Raw genomic sequence first — 17,557 nt, forward strand, 5'->3', positions numbered from 1 at the left:
TGCTATTGATTTTGATCCTATGTTGGACCAGCTCTCCTTGAGATTGGGTTCTTAGCTTTCTCAGGCCTCAGTTCTGTAAAAAATCTTACAATCTAAGACTATAGCTGTAAAAAGCGATTCCAAAATTTATCTCCTAAATTCTAGAGAATTGAGCAAATGTAGGTGCAAAAACAGGTAATATAAGTACTGTTTTTCATATAAAGAAAATCAACTTTTCAAAGCTAAATTTTAAAGTTTAAAATAAACCTGATAGAAATACTATACTGTATACTGACACAAATATTGACGAGAAATCATTTACTCCTATTAGTTTCTGAAAAAATACTACTGACCATGATAAATACTTTATTTCTGGCAAGCATTTGGCATTCTTACAACATTATTTTAATTGCTGGAAAATAAAAAAAACATTATAGAAAAAAAACTATATACAACATCTACGGTGGCAAGTGACTGGAAACAAATCTGTATATTTGTTCAGTGGTTCATAAACAATTACTGTGTAAATCTCTCTTTTAATGATTCACAAATAATGCACTGACAACAGTGTACAACATGCATGGCACACACAGTCAATTTTTGTAAGCACATGATCTGCATTTAGTTCACACATTACAAATCGCCAATTTAATGTTCTCACTGTTTGCCTTTAACAGCGATGAGTACTAGTTAATGGGAAATTTACCACACTGTTAATACTGATCACTCAAAATCTAACAAACAGAATTAATTAGATTTGCAATTTTTCTCTTTGTGTAATTACTTTTCAAAAGTGAAGACATCTTGTTATGATTTCGTCTTAAGAATTTAATGTGCTTTAGCTTGAAACGGTACATTGCAAAAATGTTTTTTTTAAATAAAAATCCATTTTATTGTGTTTTCAGGATTTCTTTCAAAATCTTTTTTTAATAAAAGGCAAAACACCTGAAGTATTACAAATCTTTACTTCATTATGTATCTGTTCTTATCAGAATTGGAAGCCAGCAAAAAGATCACATTCATAGGGATTTCTAAGATGAACTGCTTTTTAGTTTTCCTGTTTGTTATTGCAGTATCATTGGTCGAATAGTCCTGACATTACAACATTCTGCTTCAGTCTTGACCTTAACAAGCCTGAGTTTCAGCACAGACCAACTGCACAGCTCTGATGCAGTAGTTTGCCCTAATGATCAGGAAGAACCTTTACAACAAAGGCAAACCCACTTTGCAGTCTCAAACCCAGGATGACATCAGAAAAAGACACAGAGCATCCACTAAGATACTCTCTTGCATGCATCCTTAATGTAATCATTTTAATAGTGGTTTGACAGAACAGACATAATACCTTTCAGGAGTAATTTGCACTGTCTGAGCTACAGTATGTCATGAAAGCACTTACGGCGTGAAGGAGAAGGGGGTTTCCTCTGACGGGACACTTCGTCTAGGCCACTCCCAACAGACCTAATGGGACTGGGCTCACGGCCATCCGTTCGAACTGAAAACCTGAACCGCAGAGTGCCGCCCTCCACTTCTTCCATCTGCAAAAACCAACCACAAGCTCTCAAGCTCTTGATCAGGAGGACTTATCAGATCTGTGCAAAACCAGCACAAAGTGATCACAGGGTGACAATAATACAGAGAAGGGATTTAAGAGATTTTTCTCTCTCCGGCAGAGAGATCAGGTTTCAGCCTCTTAATTGTTTCAAAGCTATGGAGTTCACAATATACAGTACTGTCTAGACAAAATATTAGGAACCCAGTCTAATGCACAGGGAGTCCATCAACCTCTTAAGCCAGGACAACACCTAGATCCAAATCCTATTAACACTTGGGGGAATAATATTTAATATCATTATCCTTGCCACAGCTTCAAAAAGAGGCAGTTCTGAGTTGGGGTTGGGGCAGAAAACCTTGTAGAGCACAAATGTTGCTAGTTTTAGGTTTTTCTTGCCACTCATAGAGACCCAACATATTACTAAATTGAGGTTCCTGCTATTTTGGACATTATGTCTTACAGAAGATCCTCACTTTAAGGAGGGTAGCCAAAGGGGACCTTCGCTTACAAAACAACTTGGACACAAGATATAACAAGGTCTAAGTTGGATTGTTTATATACAGTCAGACAAACCCTTTTGGAAACAAAAGATAACCTTTGTCTCTATGAGCTCTCACTGAATTGGAGAGCATACCCTCACTATAGACACTCACTATACCCTCTCCTGACATCCAAGTAAACCAAAGACTTGCTTAAATATACTGTTTGCAGTCAACCAAATGTGCAAATATACCCATTCCATTCAAACAGAATGCAATTAGTCATTACCACTGTATTTATATTTTATATTGTCAAATTCAGTTCCAGTAGTGACTTTCAGAAATATCACCTGTGTCACTGAGAATATAAGCAGTATTAGGAACACTGCATCTCACATATTTAAAAGAGTCCTGCTTTCCTGGTGCATTCCAAGAGGGAATTGCAAGAGACAGAAGAGAAACCTTTTTGAAATAAAATGCATCACGGTTCTTTATTTCCAGGCAGGCATATCTGTCTCTAAACATCTCATGTCATCATTCTGCAGGGCTGCTCAATTAGGCAGACAGCATCATGGAGAGAGGTAGAATGATTTACTTTGTGGAAAGAAACCACAGTAGTGGTAGTGGTGACAGAAGGCTTGGCTGCATCATGAAAAACCATGAAAAGAATGGAAGAGCAGCTGAAAAAATAAGGAGGGTATTGGGGGACAATGGCATATATATACAGCTCTGTGCAAAATTATTTGACATTTTTCATTGTTCTAGATTTTTCACTCAGTGTTTTTCCTTATTTATGCAGAAATATAGTTCTATGGTGATCTTCTTTTTAAACCTTAGCCTTTGTTTAAATATAACAATAAATCTCAATTGATCTGTATCCTGGAGTACAATAATTAAAGTCTAACTTAGGGGATATGTAAAGATGAATGTATGATGTTAATAATGAGGAACACTTGGGAAAGGTACAATTTTGAGCACCAAGGCAACATTTCATATTGGATGTAAGTACAGTTTACCTTGAGTGGTGAAATTGCTAAATGATAAGCTTTATGTCTTCAAACTATCACTAAGCTACAGTATATTAATAGCAGTCAAAACTGTTATAACAGTAGAAAACACTAGTGGAGTCTTGGGGTAAATTATTGATTCACCTGAATCAGTAAATAGTAGAAGTCCTGATTGAGAGATTTAAGACTTAAGCACAGCAGTCTGTATCATAATTTATAAACCAGCAGGAATTCCTCTGTCTTTGAATGATGGAAAGACATGGAAATAAACATTTGGTCAAAAATAATTTGCACTGCACAGGGGACAGTGTAGAGCAGACACTGAAACCAATATGTTCTCAGATCAGTAAAATGACATATTAGCCATTTACAGTTATACAGTACATCCAGAAATGCCTGTGACTATATTGTGTAACAAACGTGACTGCTAATATATAAAGATGATTATTCAATGTAACCCCCAGGGATGAACATTGTCTTGCTAAAGTAAATACATGTAATTCTGACCGAACCTCCAAATACTACAGTTTGTGTGGATTTCAACTTAAACTGTATAATTGGCAAACCTTAAACACAATCACAGGATAAAAAGAGAGCATGGAAGCAAACTGACCCAATTTAACCTGAAAATAATTGCTTAGCTTCCAGACAGTGGGAATAGGAGTGCACTGTAATGAAAAGCTTTGGTTTTACAGTATGTGATGTAAAGAACCTAAATTCCAGAGAACCTGTTTCTTAAAACCGAATTCTCTAAACAGAAAAAATCACTTTAAGAGCGGCAGGGAATACATTTAATTGAATAAAACTATGGAGCCTAAAAATTTAAATTAATTAATCAGAAACATGAAACAGAAACAGAGAGAGCTCTACAGAGATGTTATGACAGGTTAGGAAACATTTTAAGTTGCAGAATGTCAGAGCTGGCTGTTCACAGCACAGGCATGTCAAATTCTCACTAAAGGCTTTGTTGGGTTTTTTAAAAAGCATAAAGGCTTTTGAAGGGATGTCCAACAAATGTGTCAATTTCTTATGCATAAATCATGCCATCTTCAAAACATGGTGTGGTGGCATGTCTATAATGTTCCTGAAAGCTGCAAGCATGTTTTTTTTTAAATTATTATTAATTCTACACATACATATATACAGTACACTATATACAACACAGGTGTGTCTTCACAGGCTAAACTTTATATACTGTAGGTCTAGATACAGATACTATTTCTGTTACCTCAGCAGAGCTCATGCCAGTGGAGGGCGCTCTGTACACCATGACACCGCTAGGGTTAGGCTCACTTCCCCCCTGCAGAGCTAGGCTGACTTCAGAGTTGGCACCACTGCCAGGCTCCACAAATGGGCTCCACACAGCCCAGCGAAGGCACTGCATAAAAGCCGTGTGAGAAAACAAGGTGGTGGAGGATGCCTGCAAAAAGAGAAAGAAATAAGACACTTCACAAAATCCCAGTTATCTGTAGTACATTTCAGAAAGTTTTGGGTCTTTCCTGGATCAAACATTAACTCCCAACCCCAAACTCCAGCACACAAACATTTTGCCTTCCATTACATTTCCCATCACAAGAGAAGATGGATCAAAAAAATTAAGAAAAATATAAACTAAGACTGAAAGGCAAATTAATCTGTTACTGTAGGCAGAACGCTTAGCCAATCAACTGGCTTGCCCAAGCATTGAGATCGCTCACCCACAAATGTCAGGGGTATATTCTTCTGTAGCAAGAAAGCAGATTTCAGTAAAGATAGAATTTGGGGTTTTTTTGCAGTGTCTTGTTGCCTCTGTGTAAGAACTGAATGAATACACGCCTCTCAAAAATTACTATCTAGCAGGACTTCTGCATTCAAAAATTTTGCATATTCGAAACTGAACAGAATTTGTAATACTCTTTCCCTAACTTTGTGCACTTGCACACAAGAAACTTTAAGCACAGATTGGATGTTTATGAGCTATAGTACTAAACTGAGATTTTGGGTACAATTTGCTGTCCAGAATCTGGCCCTGGCAAACGGGAAAGTTTGGCCATTTGTCATCACAGGCTCAGGTAAGTTCTGCTATTGCTGAGGGAGAATTGTAAACAGAGCAAACTGCACTTTGCTCTGAGTGATGTACTGGAACCCATTTCTGAAAAAGTGACACACCATCAATCCCTGGGATGCCAACTTGTTTTTTTTCCAAAAACGAGAAGATTTGTGGTCATGCGGACTTATACAGCTTAATTAGATTTGGACATACAGAAGAAGATTCAGTTCAATTTTATGTTTCATATAGCACTCTTTATATGTTGTCACAAAGCTCTTTCACAGCTATTTACAACCTGTGTAATGATATTTTATAGAAATGGTGCTTTAAATAGTTAATTGAGATATAAACACAAAATTACTTATGAATTGTATCTGATGATTTCTTGTACAACCATTTTTTAAGTTAATCAGACGAATATCATGCCCAGTACAGACTACAAAATATAAAAGTAATGAATTAGGTAGAATTCAGGTGGATATTGTTAAACTTACTCTTTTAAAGCACTTACTTAAGAAACAACTGTGTAAGTTGTTGGGAATTATTTATTTTTTTTACACCAAACACAACACACCATATTCACTTCATACAATCGTTAATGACAATGAATGACCAAATGGAGGTCTTGGCAATAAATATTTAAAGCTATCATGACAAAAATACCGATGCAAACTGCAGTTCCAGCCTCTAATTTTCAAAGACGTCTGGATAAAAATGTTTAATTCACTGAAGCACACAATCTTCAGACCATCTGAAGGGCATTTTTTACAAACTAATGCCTTTGTAAATTTAAGCATGATTTTATGCCCAGAATTAGTACCACTGCACTCTTTAAAGAATTATATTCCTATCTGAAAATAAGCCTCAGTTGGTGCCACAAAATCAGCATTAATAATAAAACATAATATTTATTTCTACCCTCCTCTGCAATTCATTGATTCCTCCCTAGACTACACTGGCTCTTGAATCGTTCAGTTCAGCTTGAAGTGATTCTAATCAAAGTGAAAAACTATTCAAACTAAAATGCAATTGATTTGCAGGTTGACAAGGCAGTAAGGCCTGGCTTTGTATTTTGCATGTACATTTTTAATTATAAAAGTCAGTAAAGTGTCAATAAATGGATATACACTACACTTCTGCAGTGAAGGCACACACATAATAAAATGCAACAGAGAAGAAAAACAAGCAGATGCAAACTTACTCAAGGATGTTCCTTTCTGTACTACTGCCTGGATCTCTGCATTTTATCAATGGTGTGCAGCCAGGCTTTCTAAGTGCAGGATGAAGGCTAATCCTATCAATCAGATTTGGGTTTTAGGGCAGCATATGTGCTAGGTAATCACTCACTACCAATGGGAATCTGTAAAGTGCTGACTAGGGATAGGAAAGATATTTTAAATATCTACTTCAGGACAAGCAGTGAAACAAGGACCCAAGGACAAAAGTGGAATATAAGTAGAAGTGCTTTTTGAACTGAAAACAGGAAGAATTTTTTTTTTCAAAGTGCTATGGGAGTCTGAAACAAACTGCTCGGCCACTACATTGAAGTCCATTCCCCGGGAGTCTTCAAGAAATGGCTGAATCAGCACCATCCATATTACGACACTTGTAGCATTTGTAACATTAGACACAGTTGTATCATTTATGCAAATAATAATATCTCAGCCCTGGCTTTCTTTTCCACTCACAACATTTTTTTCCAGAAAAAAAATAGATTAAAATGTTAACATGATTAAATGTACACATTATTAGTGAAAAAGCTAATTACATGATGACAAAAAACATTTATATGGTTTGCAATGGGTTTTACTCTTTGGCTCTGATCTCGGTACTGTCAGATACAGCAAGAGAGAAATGTGATATTAGCTGCAGTCGAGATGAAGTTAAGAAGTGAACCCATTGTAGGGTTGAATAAGATGTTCAAAAATGTCACTGCTTAGTTCTTCAAATCTCCTTTCCTACTGCATGATTAATCCTATTCTGGTGAACAAAAAAATAATCAACAGAACCCAAATCTCAACATTTAAAGACTGTGGCATGATCAGTTCTTGATAAGACCCAAGTAATTTATAATGACACTCCTTTTCTAGTGACATGAAATCCACATGTAATGTTTAGGTATGAGAAAAGCAAATAATCATTATTTATTAATATATTGTTAATTATAATGATTGTGTCATGTTCTAAACAGTATTAATTCTTCTGCCATTGTAAGCTTCTAAATGTAATCCTACCCTATCTTTCTCAGCCCTGTCCTGAAGGACCTGGTTTTCTAATAGGTTAAGGCTTTTATTAAACTCTGTTCTGATCCATTACCCTAGTCATTCATGAAGATAATAACAATTGGGTGTGCAAATGTATAAATACCACGTAATACTCAATTTAAATGACAAATATAAGTAAAAAAAGGGCTTTTCCAACACAACACAATTAAGGTAGAACACTAATAACAAATCCCTCTCAAATTCAAACACTTGCATGTAAAGAACAATCAGACAATGCAATACAGATAAAGTCAACTCATATGGTGATAAAAGGTAGTCTCAAACAGTGATTTTGAGTTCTAAACTTAACATAGTGAAGGTAAAAAAAAATAAAGGAGAACTGTCATCAAATAAAAAATTAACTTAAAGCCACTCACTTTGTGTCTGCTAATGAGCACAGAAATAGTAAATTAATTACCCTTCATGAACACGGCCTTTTAATTCTGCTCTTTAAAAAGTTCTGTGATTTCCCCATTTTATTTTCTCCACATCATTTATTTTAGCCTGCAGAAGAGGTTTGGCTTGTGGATAGCTGTCTTTTATAATCTATTCAAAGAAATACCTGCACTTTTAAATACTGGAGACCAGGGTTTGATTTTCCAGGGTAAGCATACAGATCAACGCTAATGAATCATAGGCTATTACACATGCTGCCTGTCAATTCAGATTTGCATTCAGTATGGATCCCTACAAAGGTTCTATGTTTCTATAAACCTTTTGTGGCCAATTACAAGGAATGAGATACGCAATGACATTTTGGATGTTATCAAATCAATGCATAGTAAAGCCTTATAAATTACATTACTTGCAGTATAATGTGATGTAGTTGACTCTCTTCAGAAACAAAGGGTGGCATAATACATTACATAAAATCACTTTACACACTGTACAAATTTTCAATGACGGCATCAGATTGTAAGAAAGACAACAGGACAGTGGACAATTTAAAATCAATTGGGACTGTTAAACAAAGTAATCATTTATATTTATTCTAACATTCAAGGTTAAAATAGGGCCACCCAGAGTGCTCACTAACGTCACAAACAGCTAACATCCAAAAGGCACCAGCATGTATAAATATAAAATAATTACTGGCAATCAAAGTGCAGAAGAGCTACTGCATGACTTTTCAGACCTGAGTCACTGCCTTCTGTAAGGTAGACCACAGTTGAAATAATTTGCTTGATATTGCCCTCTATCAGTTCTGATGAGCCCAATCAGCAGCTTTTGCCCAATGCCTTGAACCCACAAGAACAGCATATCACCTCAATCTTCCACAACTAAGCCTCAGCAGGCACAAGACAACACTGGTACAATACAGATAAGGCACAACAAATGCCAAGACCCAGTTTCTGATGCAGTGCATAATTCGGATCTATCTTAAGTTACTTATATACTTTTGCCAATCATACATTCACCTATCTATTAAGAAATGAAGGATTAAATCTATAAACATAAACATATAATGCCCAAATCCATTCAAATGCAGCTCTATTATGAGAGAGAAAAATAATTTTACTTGCTTATGTTCACGGCAAGTAAATCAGCACAGAAAACACATTTGCAATCAAGTCTTTTATTTAAGAGGCACCATCTATCAAGTTAAAACATAACCTTGGGCATTGCATTGTGTCACAGGTTCCTAATGTGTTTAGTCTCCAGCCAGCCTTTTACCAGCAGGACATAAAAGCTGCAAACATGCCAGAGTTGTGGGTTTAAATCCCACTACTGCCACTTGAGTTAGGCATTTCACTCCAATGGCACCAGTGAAATACCCAATAATAGGCACAAGTTCAAATTTAAATTACTCTGGATAAAAGTGTCATCTAAGTAAATATTTCTTATAATATTATGAGTAATAATATCATTATGTGTGTGCTCTATAAGGAAAATGGGAAAGTTAAAAGAAATATCAAAGGATTACTTTTAACAGAAGGCAGTTTGCAGCTAGAATAAAACAGAATGTAATTTGTATTGATAAATATGTCAAAACTAACTGTAGTGGAAAGTTACGTTCTGCCAGAGTGTGTTAATGATGTAAATGGTGGGAATGACATATGGCAGAAACAGTTGCTGAATCCTAAAATTCAGTGGCATGCTGTGACCATTGTTAAGGTATGCATTCAAGGAATTGTTACGTCAAAATCTAAACGCATTTTTTTGAAATGTCATATAACACATGCATAACATATACCATAGCACAAAGTGATTCTTGACAACAATGCGCACATGGCTCAATGAGATTATTCTCCTTCTGCTTCATTTTTCAATCTGCGGAATTTCCCATAGTGTTCAAAAGCCTGGTGAACAGTTACATTTATACTGAGACAAGTAGAGACTGTCAGTATGCAAGAGAGGAGGATCATATGACCCAGTATAGTGACAGGAACATTATACTATAAAAAAGGTGCCATCCTTTGGATGAGATGTAAACCGAGGTAGTATTAGAAGAAGAAGAAGCAGAAGCAGAAGATGCTTTGGCTCTCATCACATGCTCTCTTCTCTGAAGCAGGCTCATAGCTAAAATGTGAGATTTCTGCTTCCTGCTTCTCAGCATGGAATTAACCTTCTTGTTCCTTTGTAGCTCACACACTGACACAGCTCCCCACTAAACCTTCTGAAGAATCATGGTGCTTATAAGCGTTTACCCTGCTTAAAATGTACAAAATGGGGCTATATTTCAGATTTGCAGAAAATGCATGACACAATATCAGTGATACTTAGAAAATCGGGAATTTATGTGGGTACACTGGTTCCCAACAGAAGAGAATCTGGTGAATTTCTTTTAGAAAATAGTGTTTTTGCTTATTTTACGTGGCATGTTGGTTTAAAACATGTTCAAGAGATGTTCAATAGATGGCATATGGGAATCCACTGAATACATATTTTGTTAATTGTCACTGCCATTAACGTTAGCTACACTACATTCTTGAGTTACACCAGGCTTATTGTAACTTTTCCTTTTTTATTTCAGAAAAGGAGTTAATTCCCTAACAGAACTGTAACACCACTGAGGAAACCTGAAGTTGTGGTTGTTTTTATGCTGTCTTACACCTTGGAGAGATAATACCAAACCTGCATCATTATTAGGCTAGTGCATCTGGTTTCATAACTTCCTCAGCACACTTACTGTACTGAAAGTTTGTCCATGACACCCCACCACCACACTTTCCACAAACAAGCCTTCTAGGGGCCTACAAAACAGATGTTAAACTATTCACCTAAACAATAATCACTATGTCCCTATTTCCCTGACCAGCAGTCTGTGATCCGTAAACCTAATACATTTCAGATGGATTTTTTCAGCTTTCTTAAAAATCAAATTTCAGAACAAATGCCTTGCCTTAGTGGTGAAAATCTGTATAAAGTGGTAGTACAAAATATGTCATTTGAAAAAAAATGACAAAGTGAGGTAAAAACAAACACAATCTTAACTCACACTTAAATATTAATTGAAAAGAGAACAGCAAAGTAAACAAAGGAGGAATCACCACACATTGGTGTGATCAGTCACTAAACATTGGGACAGTTTCCACTGTTGACCGGGAGCCTCCAGACTCCTGCTATCTATCAGAAAAGATCATCTGATGGAAGGATGACAAATATTTGAGCACAGATTAAAGAGTCAGCAGGCCTAATGTTCATACGCAGGGATTAGGCTATGGCTTGGATTTATAGCCTCCTTCTAGGTAAAAAGGTTAAATAAAACATTCAATTTACCCTGTTTTGTCTGAAGCCCAGGCAAACACCATAGGGGCAAAGGGGTTATAGTGGCATTCACACTCTCAAGATGGTGCTGTTTGAAAACCTTCCCTCATTAAAGTCGGATATCTTGGCAACAAGACCAGGCTTTTCAGTCTTAATCATACCCTTGGGACAGGGCATTATAACGAATCAATAAATTAGCTAGGCAGCCACAGACTGACAAAATTAATTAGGAAGGAGAGGGAGAGAGTGAAATCTACAAGTGTCTGGTACCTCCCTTCTACAGAAAAAACAATGAGTGATTGAGCACAGGGCTACCAAGGATCTGATTATTCATAATGGTCACTGTCAGCATTATCATTAGCACATTAATAGAAAACAAACATGCGATTTTTGGCATTTCTAGTGGCAGTTTTCAGAAATGTATTGTATTGGCTGTATTTTTTAATTCAATACAACAATGAGTTCTACTATAGTTCCCACTGATCCAAGAGCATACACATGGTATTATTATTACTGTTATTATTGAAACCGATTTGCTTGCTGGTCTGTTTGTTGCAAGTTAACCTCATGGGCCATAACAAGCAATTAAGGTCACTGCATATGGGCAAGCCTAGTGATTATAAGGCTGGGTGATTCACTGGTTTCACAACTTGCCTCCCACACAAGAGTGAACAAATGACTGACAAGCAAAAACATTTGGATTTCATGGACACGCCTTTAAAATGAGCAAAGTCTGCCTAAGGTCCACAATTCTTACAATGGGTACAGCATAAAAATGACACCTAAGTTCCGTAAATGACAGACTTATTTTCAAAGACAAAAATAAACTTTGGTTGTGACTGTTATCTGTCTGAGACTTTCTCATGATGTATGGTTTTTCTAACTTTATTTTCAAGCTTGCTTCTTTATGATGTGGAAACAATTCAAAGTGGGAATTTTTATTTTACTCACCTACTTTTATTCTTTGACACTTGCTTAGAAAAAACTGCAAATATTTATAAACATTTTGTAAAGATATTGCTTGTGCATTCTACGTTGTCCTGACATCCATCCGATGGGCTTTATAGGATAATAACATGAATTTCACCTCCATCTTTGATCGCATCTGAAATAAGCTGGTTTTTGTTATGGGTCTGTTATTAGGCCTCATTTTTTTACCCTTTGACTGATTTATTGATCACTTCAACCAGGAACAAAAAAAAAACTATGACTCATTCCATTTTTTAAGATGGCTGACACATGGCTTGCCACTGCTCACAGTGCAGGAGAATTATGAGATTCAACTTTTCCTTACATGAACCCAATAATCCATCAACTCAGTAAGAGTGATCCAGGTTTAAATCAACGATCAGAGACATAAACTCATTCATTATTTACCCAATTCCATTTCACTCAGATGAAATGGATGTTTGGGCAAAAACTGCAGTTTTAACATCAAGGGCTTGCAGGTGGAAAGTTTGAGCAAACAAGCAGAAAATGCAGATCAATAACCTTGAATTACCTTCTTCACTACAATTCAATTTGGCAATCTATAATTATTTGATCATTTACCATCTTGATGATTATTTGACTTTGCTATCAGCCATATGATTGACTTGATGAGGGCAAGACTATTCTCAGAGGAAATTATTCTCTAATTCCTCTAAATTCTGTTAATCCCTCATGCATACCTGAAATACCAGACATTTACTTTGCCTGGCCAAGCAACTGAGTCTTTTTGTCTTGTAATATATCGTATTACAGCACAAGTATGGCACAATATCTCTGCACTATATACTTTAAAATCATCACAAATCCACCCATACCCCACTACATGATTGCTTGTTGTATAAATGTTTGCTCTAACACAACATGTATCTGAGTACCTGTCTTTCACTGCACAAAGCTATTTTCGCTATCATAAAGGTGTTTCCTTCTGGATCTTTTATGAAAGAGAATGCTGTTTTGAACCGCTTATTTCAATGGAGAAAATGAAAGCACCACGCTTCAGAGTATTAAACCAGTGACTCACACTCCTTCATGGTGGTAATCTTGAGGATGACTATATGATAAAGCTGCAGCTTGTTTATCCTTAACAAAAACCTAGAGGCCTTAAAGGCCTTGAGCGAAGCAACCTTTCCCATGATCTGGCTCTGTAATTAGAAGGCAGGAGTGAACTAGGTAGCCTTTGCAGACTACAGTACATCACAGGCTACCTCTCATACCCCATCCGATCACATTGTGCTAAAAACAACCTTGACAATAAGGCACTTCTAATCATCCATAACGCTCCTGGTCACACTGTCAATGTAAAACACTATGCCAATAACATTCAAGTTGTTTTTTACCTTCCAAAAGCTTTTCCATCCTGCAGCTGAAGGACTAGGGAGTGACAGTCACATGTAAGGCTTGCTAACTCAAATGTGTCATAATCTGCTCTGCTATCACAGACAAGCACAGCAGTAAGAACAGTACCCTTATCTTGACAATTTATTACTCTGCAAAGGCAACAGTGAGTAACACTGTGTTTTCTGAACCTTAGGAATTAGGTCATGTATATTTTACATGTAAAAGAACTACCATTGTAATCCAAGGAATGGGTCAGCCAGCAGAACATGGTAATGCAAGAAACATCACGCTAGTGGATTCTAATTGAAGCTAGAGTCCCCTGTAATGAGAATCTGATCATGAGCAAATCAAATGACTTTCAGATCATAAAGAAGGAAAAGCTGCATTTGGGTAGTGTAAGATTATTGGACTGTTCCATATGGAGCCTGGTAATGATCTGTTTCTTCTTCAGTTCACTTCCTTACAGAATACATATAACAAAATATTCACCAACTGAAGCCAATACTTATTAATGTTTAATGTCTTAAATTAGGAATGAATCGCAACAAAAGAACATTTAACTCTTAGCAACTGAAATTAAAGTGAACAGCAGATCAATGAAATACATGAAAGTAAGAAGGAAACGATCATGCTGGAAATACACAGAAATGCTTTTCTCTCACTTAGCTTATCACATTTTAAATTTTAAATTCTTATTGGTTTTGAACCTGGTAAAAAAGGTATTTTACACCTCAAATAAATGATTCTTCAGTCTGATTGACATTGGGTATTCTTGGTTTGTAAAAGTATCAGGCTAACAAGGCCAGCAAATGGCATTATGTTTGGATGAAATAAAACTTCATACATAGAACTTCTCTGTACAGTAAATGTGATGACGCTGATACTGAATGTTCTGAATGCAATGTTCTGAATGGGCAAATGAAAAGGTTATCACTTTAATTAACGTGTTCTCTGGAGTTCATTCATTTCTCTAAATGGTTATATAAAGCATACATCAGTGCAAGAATATTAACTGTACAATGTGGTCTAAATGTAGACATCCATTTATTGCTAATATTGCTTTTGTTGAAATGAGTGGCACTATACAACTGGAAGCAACAAGGACAATACTTAAGTGTATTTATTTCTGGTTGACATAATGATTATCCCAGCTAACCAATCTAAATCTAAATACCCTAATGCGCATGCAAGCACAAGCCATCCTAAAAATTCATTTTTCCAAAGCACTTAAAGTTCCAGTGGGATGCTAAAATTATTCATAAATACCCTCTGCCCTCTGTAACATCCTGGCATTCCAACATGGCCAGCACTAATGAATTTCACCCTGCAGAGATATGAAATATTTCTGGATCAGTGCTTCACACTCACCAGTCCTGTTCACCACAGTTTGAAATATTATTTATTACTCAAATATTACAGCAGTTTTCCTAAAGCTTCCACTGCATACCATATTTTGTGATGTAAACTTACACCTACTATTGACGTACAGAACAGGCTTAAAACTTTTCTGCCTGGCCAGGGAAACCTAATGAACATGTAGCAGCCAAGATTTTAAGTCCAAGAATCATAATAGAATTCTAGGCCATAGTAATCCCCACTCCCCACTTGACCACTGGCAGGGCTCAGCTAATTGTGTGCCACCTCTTGGAGTACCTCTGGTAACAACAGTCTGGTGCTGTTACATGAGCAAAGAGATCCCATCTAACCGATAGTGAAACAATTGAACAAGAACAACAGCATTTAGTTTATGGATCTCCTCTCACAACCGGTATCAAATACAAAACAGAACAAAACAATACTGAAATCAAATTTTGCTGGAAGAATTAGTAGTCCAAAAGATGAAATGGCAGGCTTAAAAGTTTAAAGTCCTGTCTGGTTCTCATAAGGAAGGAAGCTGGCTTCACCACCTACTCTGCCCTGTAGAGAATGGCTCTGCTGCCTTCCTGCTCCATCTATCCATCAAGCATTACAGGCTTGATAGATAGATCAGGGGGAGTTCAGACTGCAAGGTGTGCAGGGAATCAAACAAGTGTGCCTCAGCTCGTCTGTGAGTAAACTCCTTCAAATAAGGTGACAGCAAACCGCTGAGGAATATGGGAGCAGAGCTTTGTGGCACTTTACACTACACACAAACATTTTAAATTATATAGATCAAATCCCTCAATTCATTTCCATTCTCATACTCATTGCTTATGAATAAAATGCCCCCCTGCCACCTTTAATAATATTTGCAAAAGAGTTGCTGAGCACAGTGACTAACCCTTTGGATGTTAGACCCTAAACTTAGAATATTTTAACAGGATCTAACAGAAGTCGTTATAACACTTATGACATCAAGCATGGCTTGTGTTTCACAAGATTCCACACATCTGTCAGATTTAAAAATACTCTTGTGTACGTCTCCTCAGCAGAAACATTTCAAACATCGCAGAATTGTCTGTATGGATTTCAGAAAGTGCAATTAACATCATTATCACCTGAAAAATGTGTTACCCTTAGCACATTCTTAATTCTTTGTTGCATCCAATTTAAAAACAGGGGTATAATTATTCTTCATTTTCCAGTTCAATCACAAAAGCCCTTACTCCATCAATGTTGAATGAATTTGTAACTTCTATAACGAGGGTGCTATTGGGCCATATCAACACTAGTCAGAATTGTCAGTACACTAGTGACCTAATATAAACAACAGCATCAGCATGTTTTCAGCCTGCATGTGGTCGACAGCCCAAAGAGACATATTCACACAGTTCTGCTAACTAAAGAAAATGCAAACAATGCCTTGAATCATTCAAGTAACATCTGCAAACATACTTTAATGTACTTTTCTATAGGACCATTAGTCCAGCCTAAAAGATAATTTGCTTTTTTAGAACATATACAGTACTGTACTAGCTAACACCCTTTTCCTTTACAATTATGTGTTACTAAAACACATTCCATTAACACACTCAATAGGAACACAACTGACAGTGCAGCAATTTCAGCTGTTACGGGCTTTAGGGATGAGGAGAAAGAGAATCAAATAGAATTAACTGCACAGAAGAAGAAAAATCATTAAACTAACTCACTTTTCTGAGACAGATTAGCAACCCTAGAATATTTTTGTTTCTCTCAAAACCCTCCTACTGTACATTAGAAAGTTTCTGGAAACAATCTATTTTGATCGCAGTAACACTTGTGCTGCTGAAAGAGAAGTTGCAGAAAACCCAATTCAACCCAAACTAAATTAAGCAAAACAGGAGGCAAATGAGGAGAGCACCTGAATGAGAGAAGAGACTCCCCCAAGGAGAAGCTATAGCACGCTCCACTGTCCTGTGCTGCTGAGTGCCTTTTTCTTCTCTGTCAGGGTTCATGTCTTCCAGATCAGCATAATTCATGAAGGGAGGCGCAAGAGGAATCGATTCAAGACATTTAACATCTGCATGGCCTGATTCCTGACTCTCATCTTGAATGTGACGTTTTTACAGAGTTGAGTGCTGACAGGGTGAAACTGACTCAGATGGCCATCTGGGAGATTTGTGTACTTAGCACTAGAGCACTAGAGAAGTTGACATTAATTTTAATTAGATGTGTATTGCCTGCGTAAAACCACCTTACTTATTTAAAGTCCAGCGCAGGATGGAAACAGCACTAGGGATAAATGACCTCAAGTGACTCCAACTAATCTAAATCATTTACACATAAAGTGAATTTCCAGATTTATTAATGCTCCCCAATGATGTAGGAACAAAATAATCATATAAAAGAACGATATCTGGTTGTGATGAAACAGTTCATATTATGAAGACGTTTAAGTAGGTAGCTGCATTAACATACGTAGATAGTGCTGTAGTAGTAAATTGCAGACACAGCTTATTCTGGATTCTTTCATAACAGTGGCTACCAATCCTATTCCTGGTGACCCACACAATTGCTGGTGCTTGTTCCACCAGAGCACTCAGTTACACAATCAAGCCCTTCATTGTCTTATTCTTCATTTAATGAGACCAAGACTGAGCAAAAGAAAAAAAAAAACTTGAACTGATTGTTCCCAGCTCTTACACATGATGGAGCTTTAACCATTGAATTTTGTAAGTGAAAAAAATTCCTAAACTAGGACTAGGAACAAAATGCAAACATTCTAATGAAGCAAGTTCTTTTCAATTAAGATCAATTAAGGCTTCAATTAGCTAACTAAGGTGGGATGGAATGAAAACCAACAGGTG

General features: G+C 36.6%; 1 protein-coding gene across 4 annotated transcripts in view; it reads right to left on the reverse strand.

The window, feature by feature from the left end:
• nphp4 (nephronophthisis 4) overlaps positions 1-17,557 on the reverse strand; it is a 128,239-nt gene that overhangs the window by 34,202 nt on the left and 76,480 nt on the right. For all 4 annotated transcript variants that reach the window (XM_015337161.2, XM_015337163.2, XM_015337160.2 and 1 more), the window contains exons 10-11: positions 4,249-4,440; positions 1,379-1,517 (exon numbers count right to left, since the gene is read on the reverse strand). In XM_015337161.2, the coding sequence (XP_015192647.2) occupies positions 1,379-1,517; positions 4,249-4,440 (331 nt within the window). The remainder of the gene's footprint in view (positions 1-1,378; positions 1,518-4,248; positions 4,441-17,557) is intronic.

Source organism: Lepisosteus oculatus, chromosome 25 (assembly GCF_040954835.1).
Source record: "Lepisosteus oculatus isolate fLepOcu1 chromosome 25, fLepOcu1.hap2, whole genome shotgun sequence".
In the NCBI taxonomy this organism is placed as follows: Eukaryota; Metazoa; Chordata; class Actinopteri; order Semionotiformes; family Lepisosteidae; genus Lepisosteus; species Lepisosteus oculatus.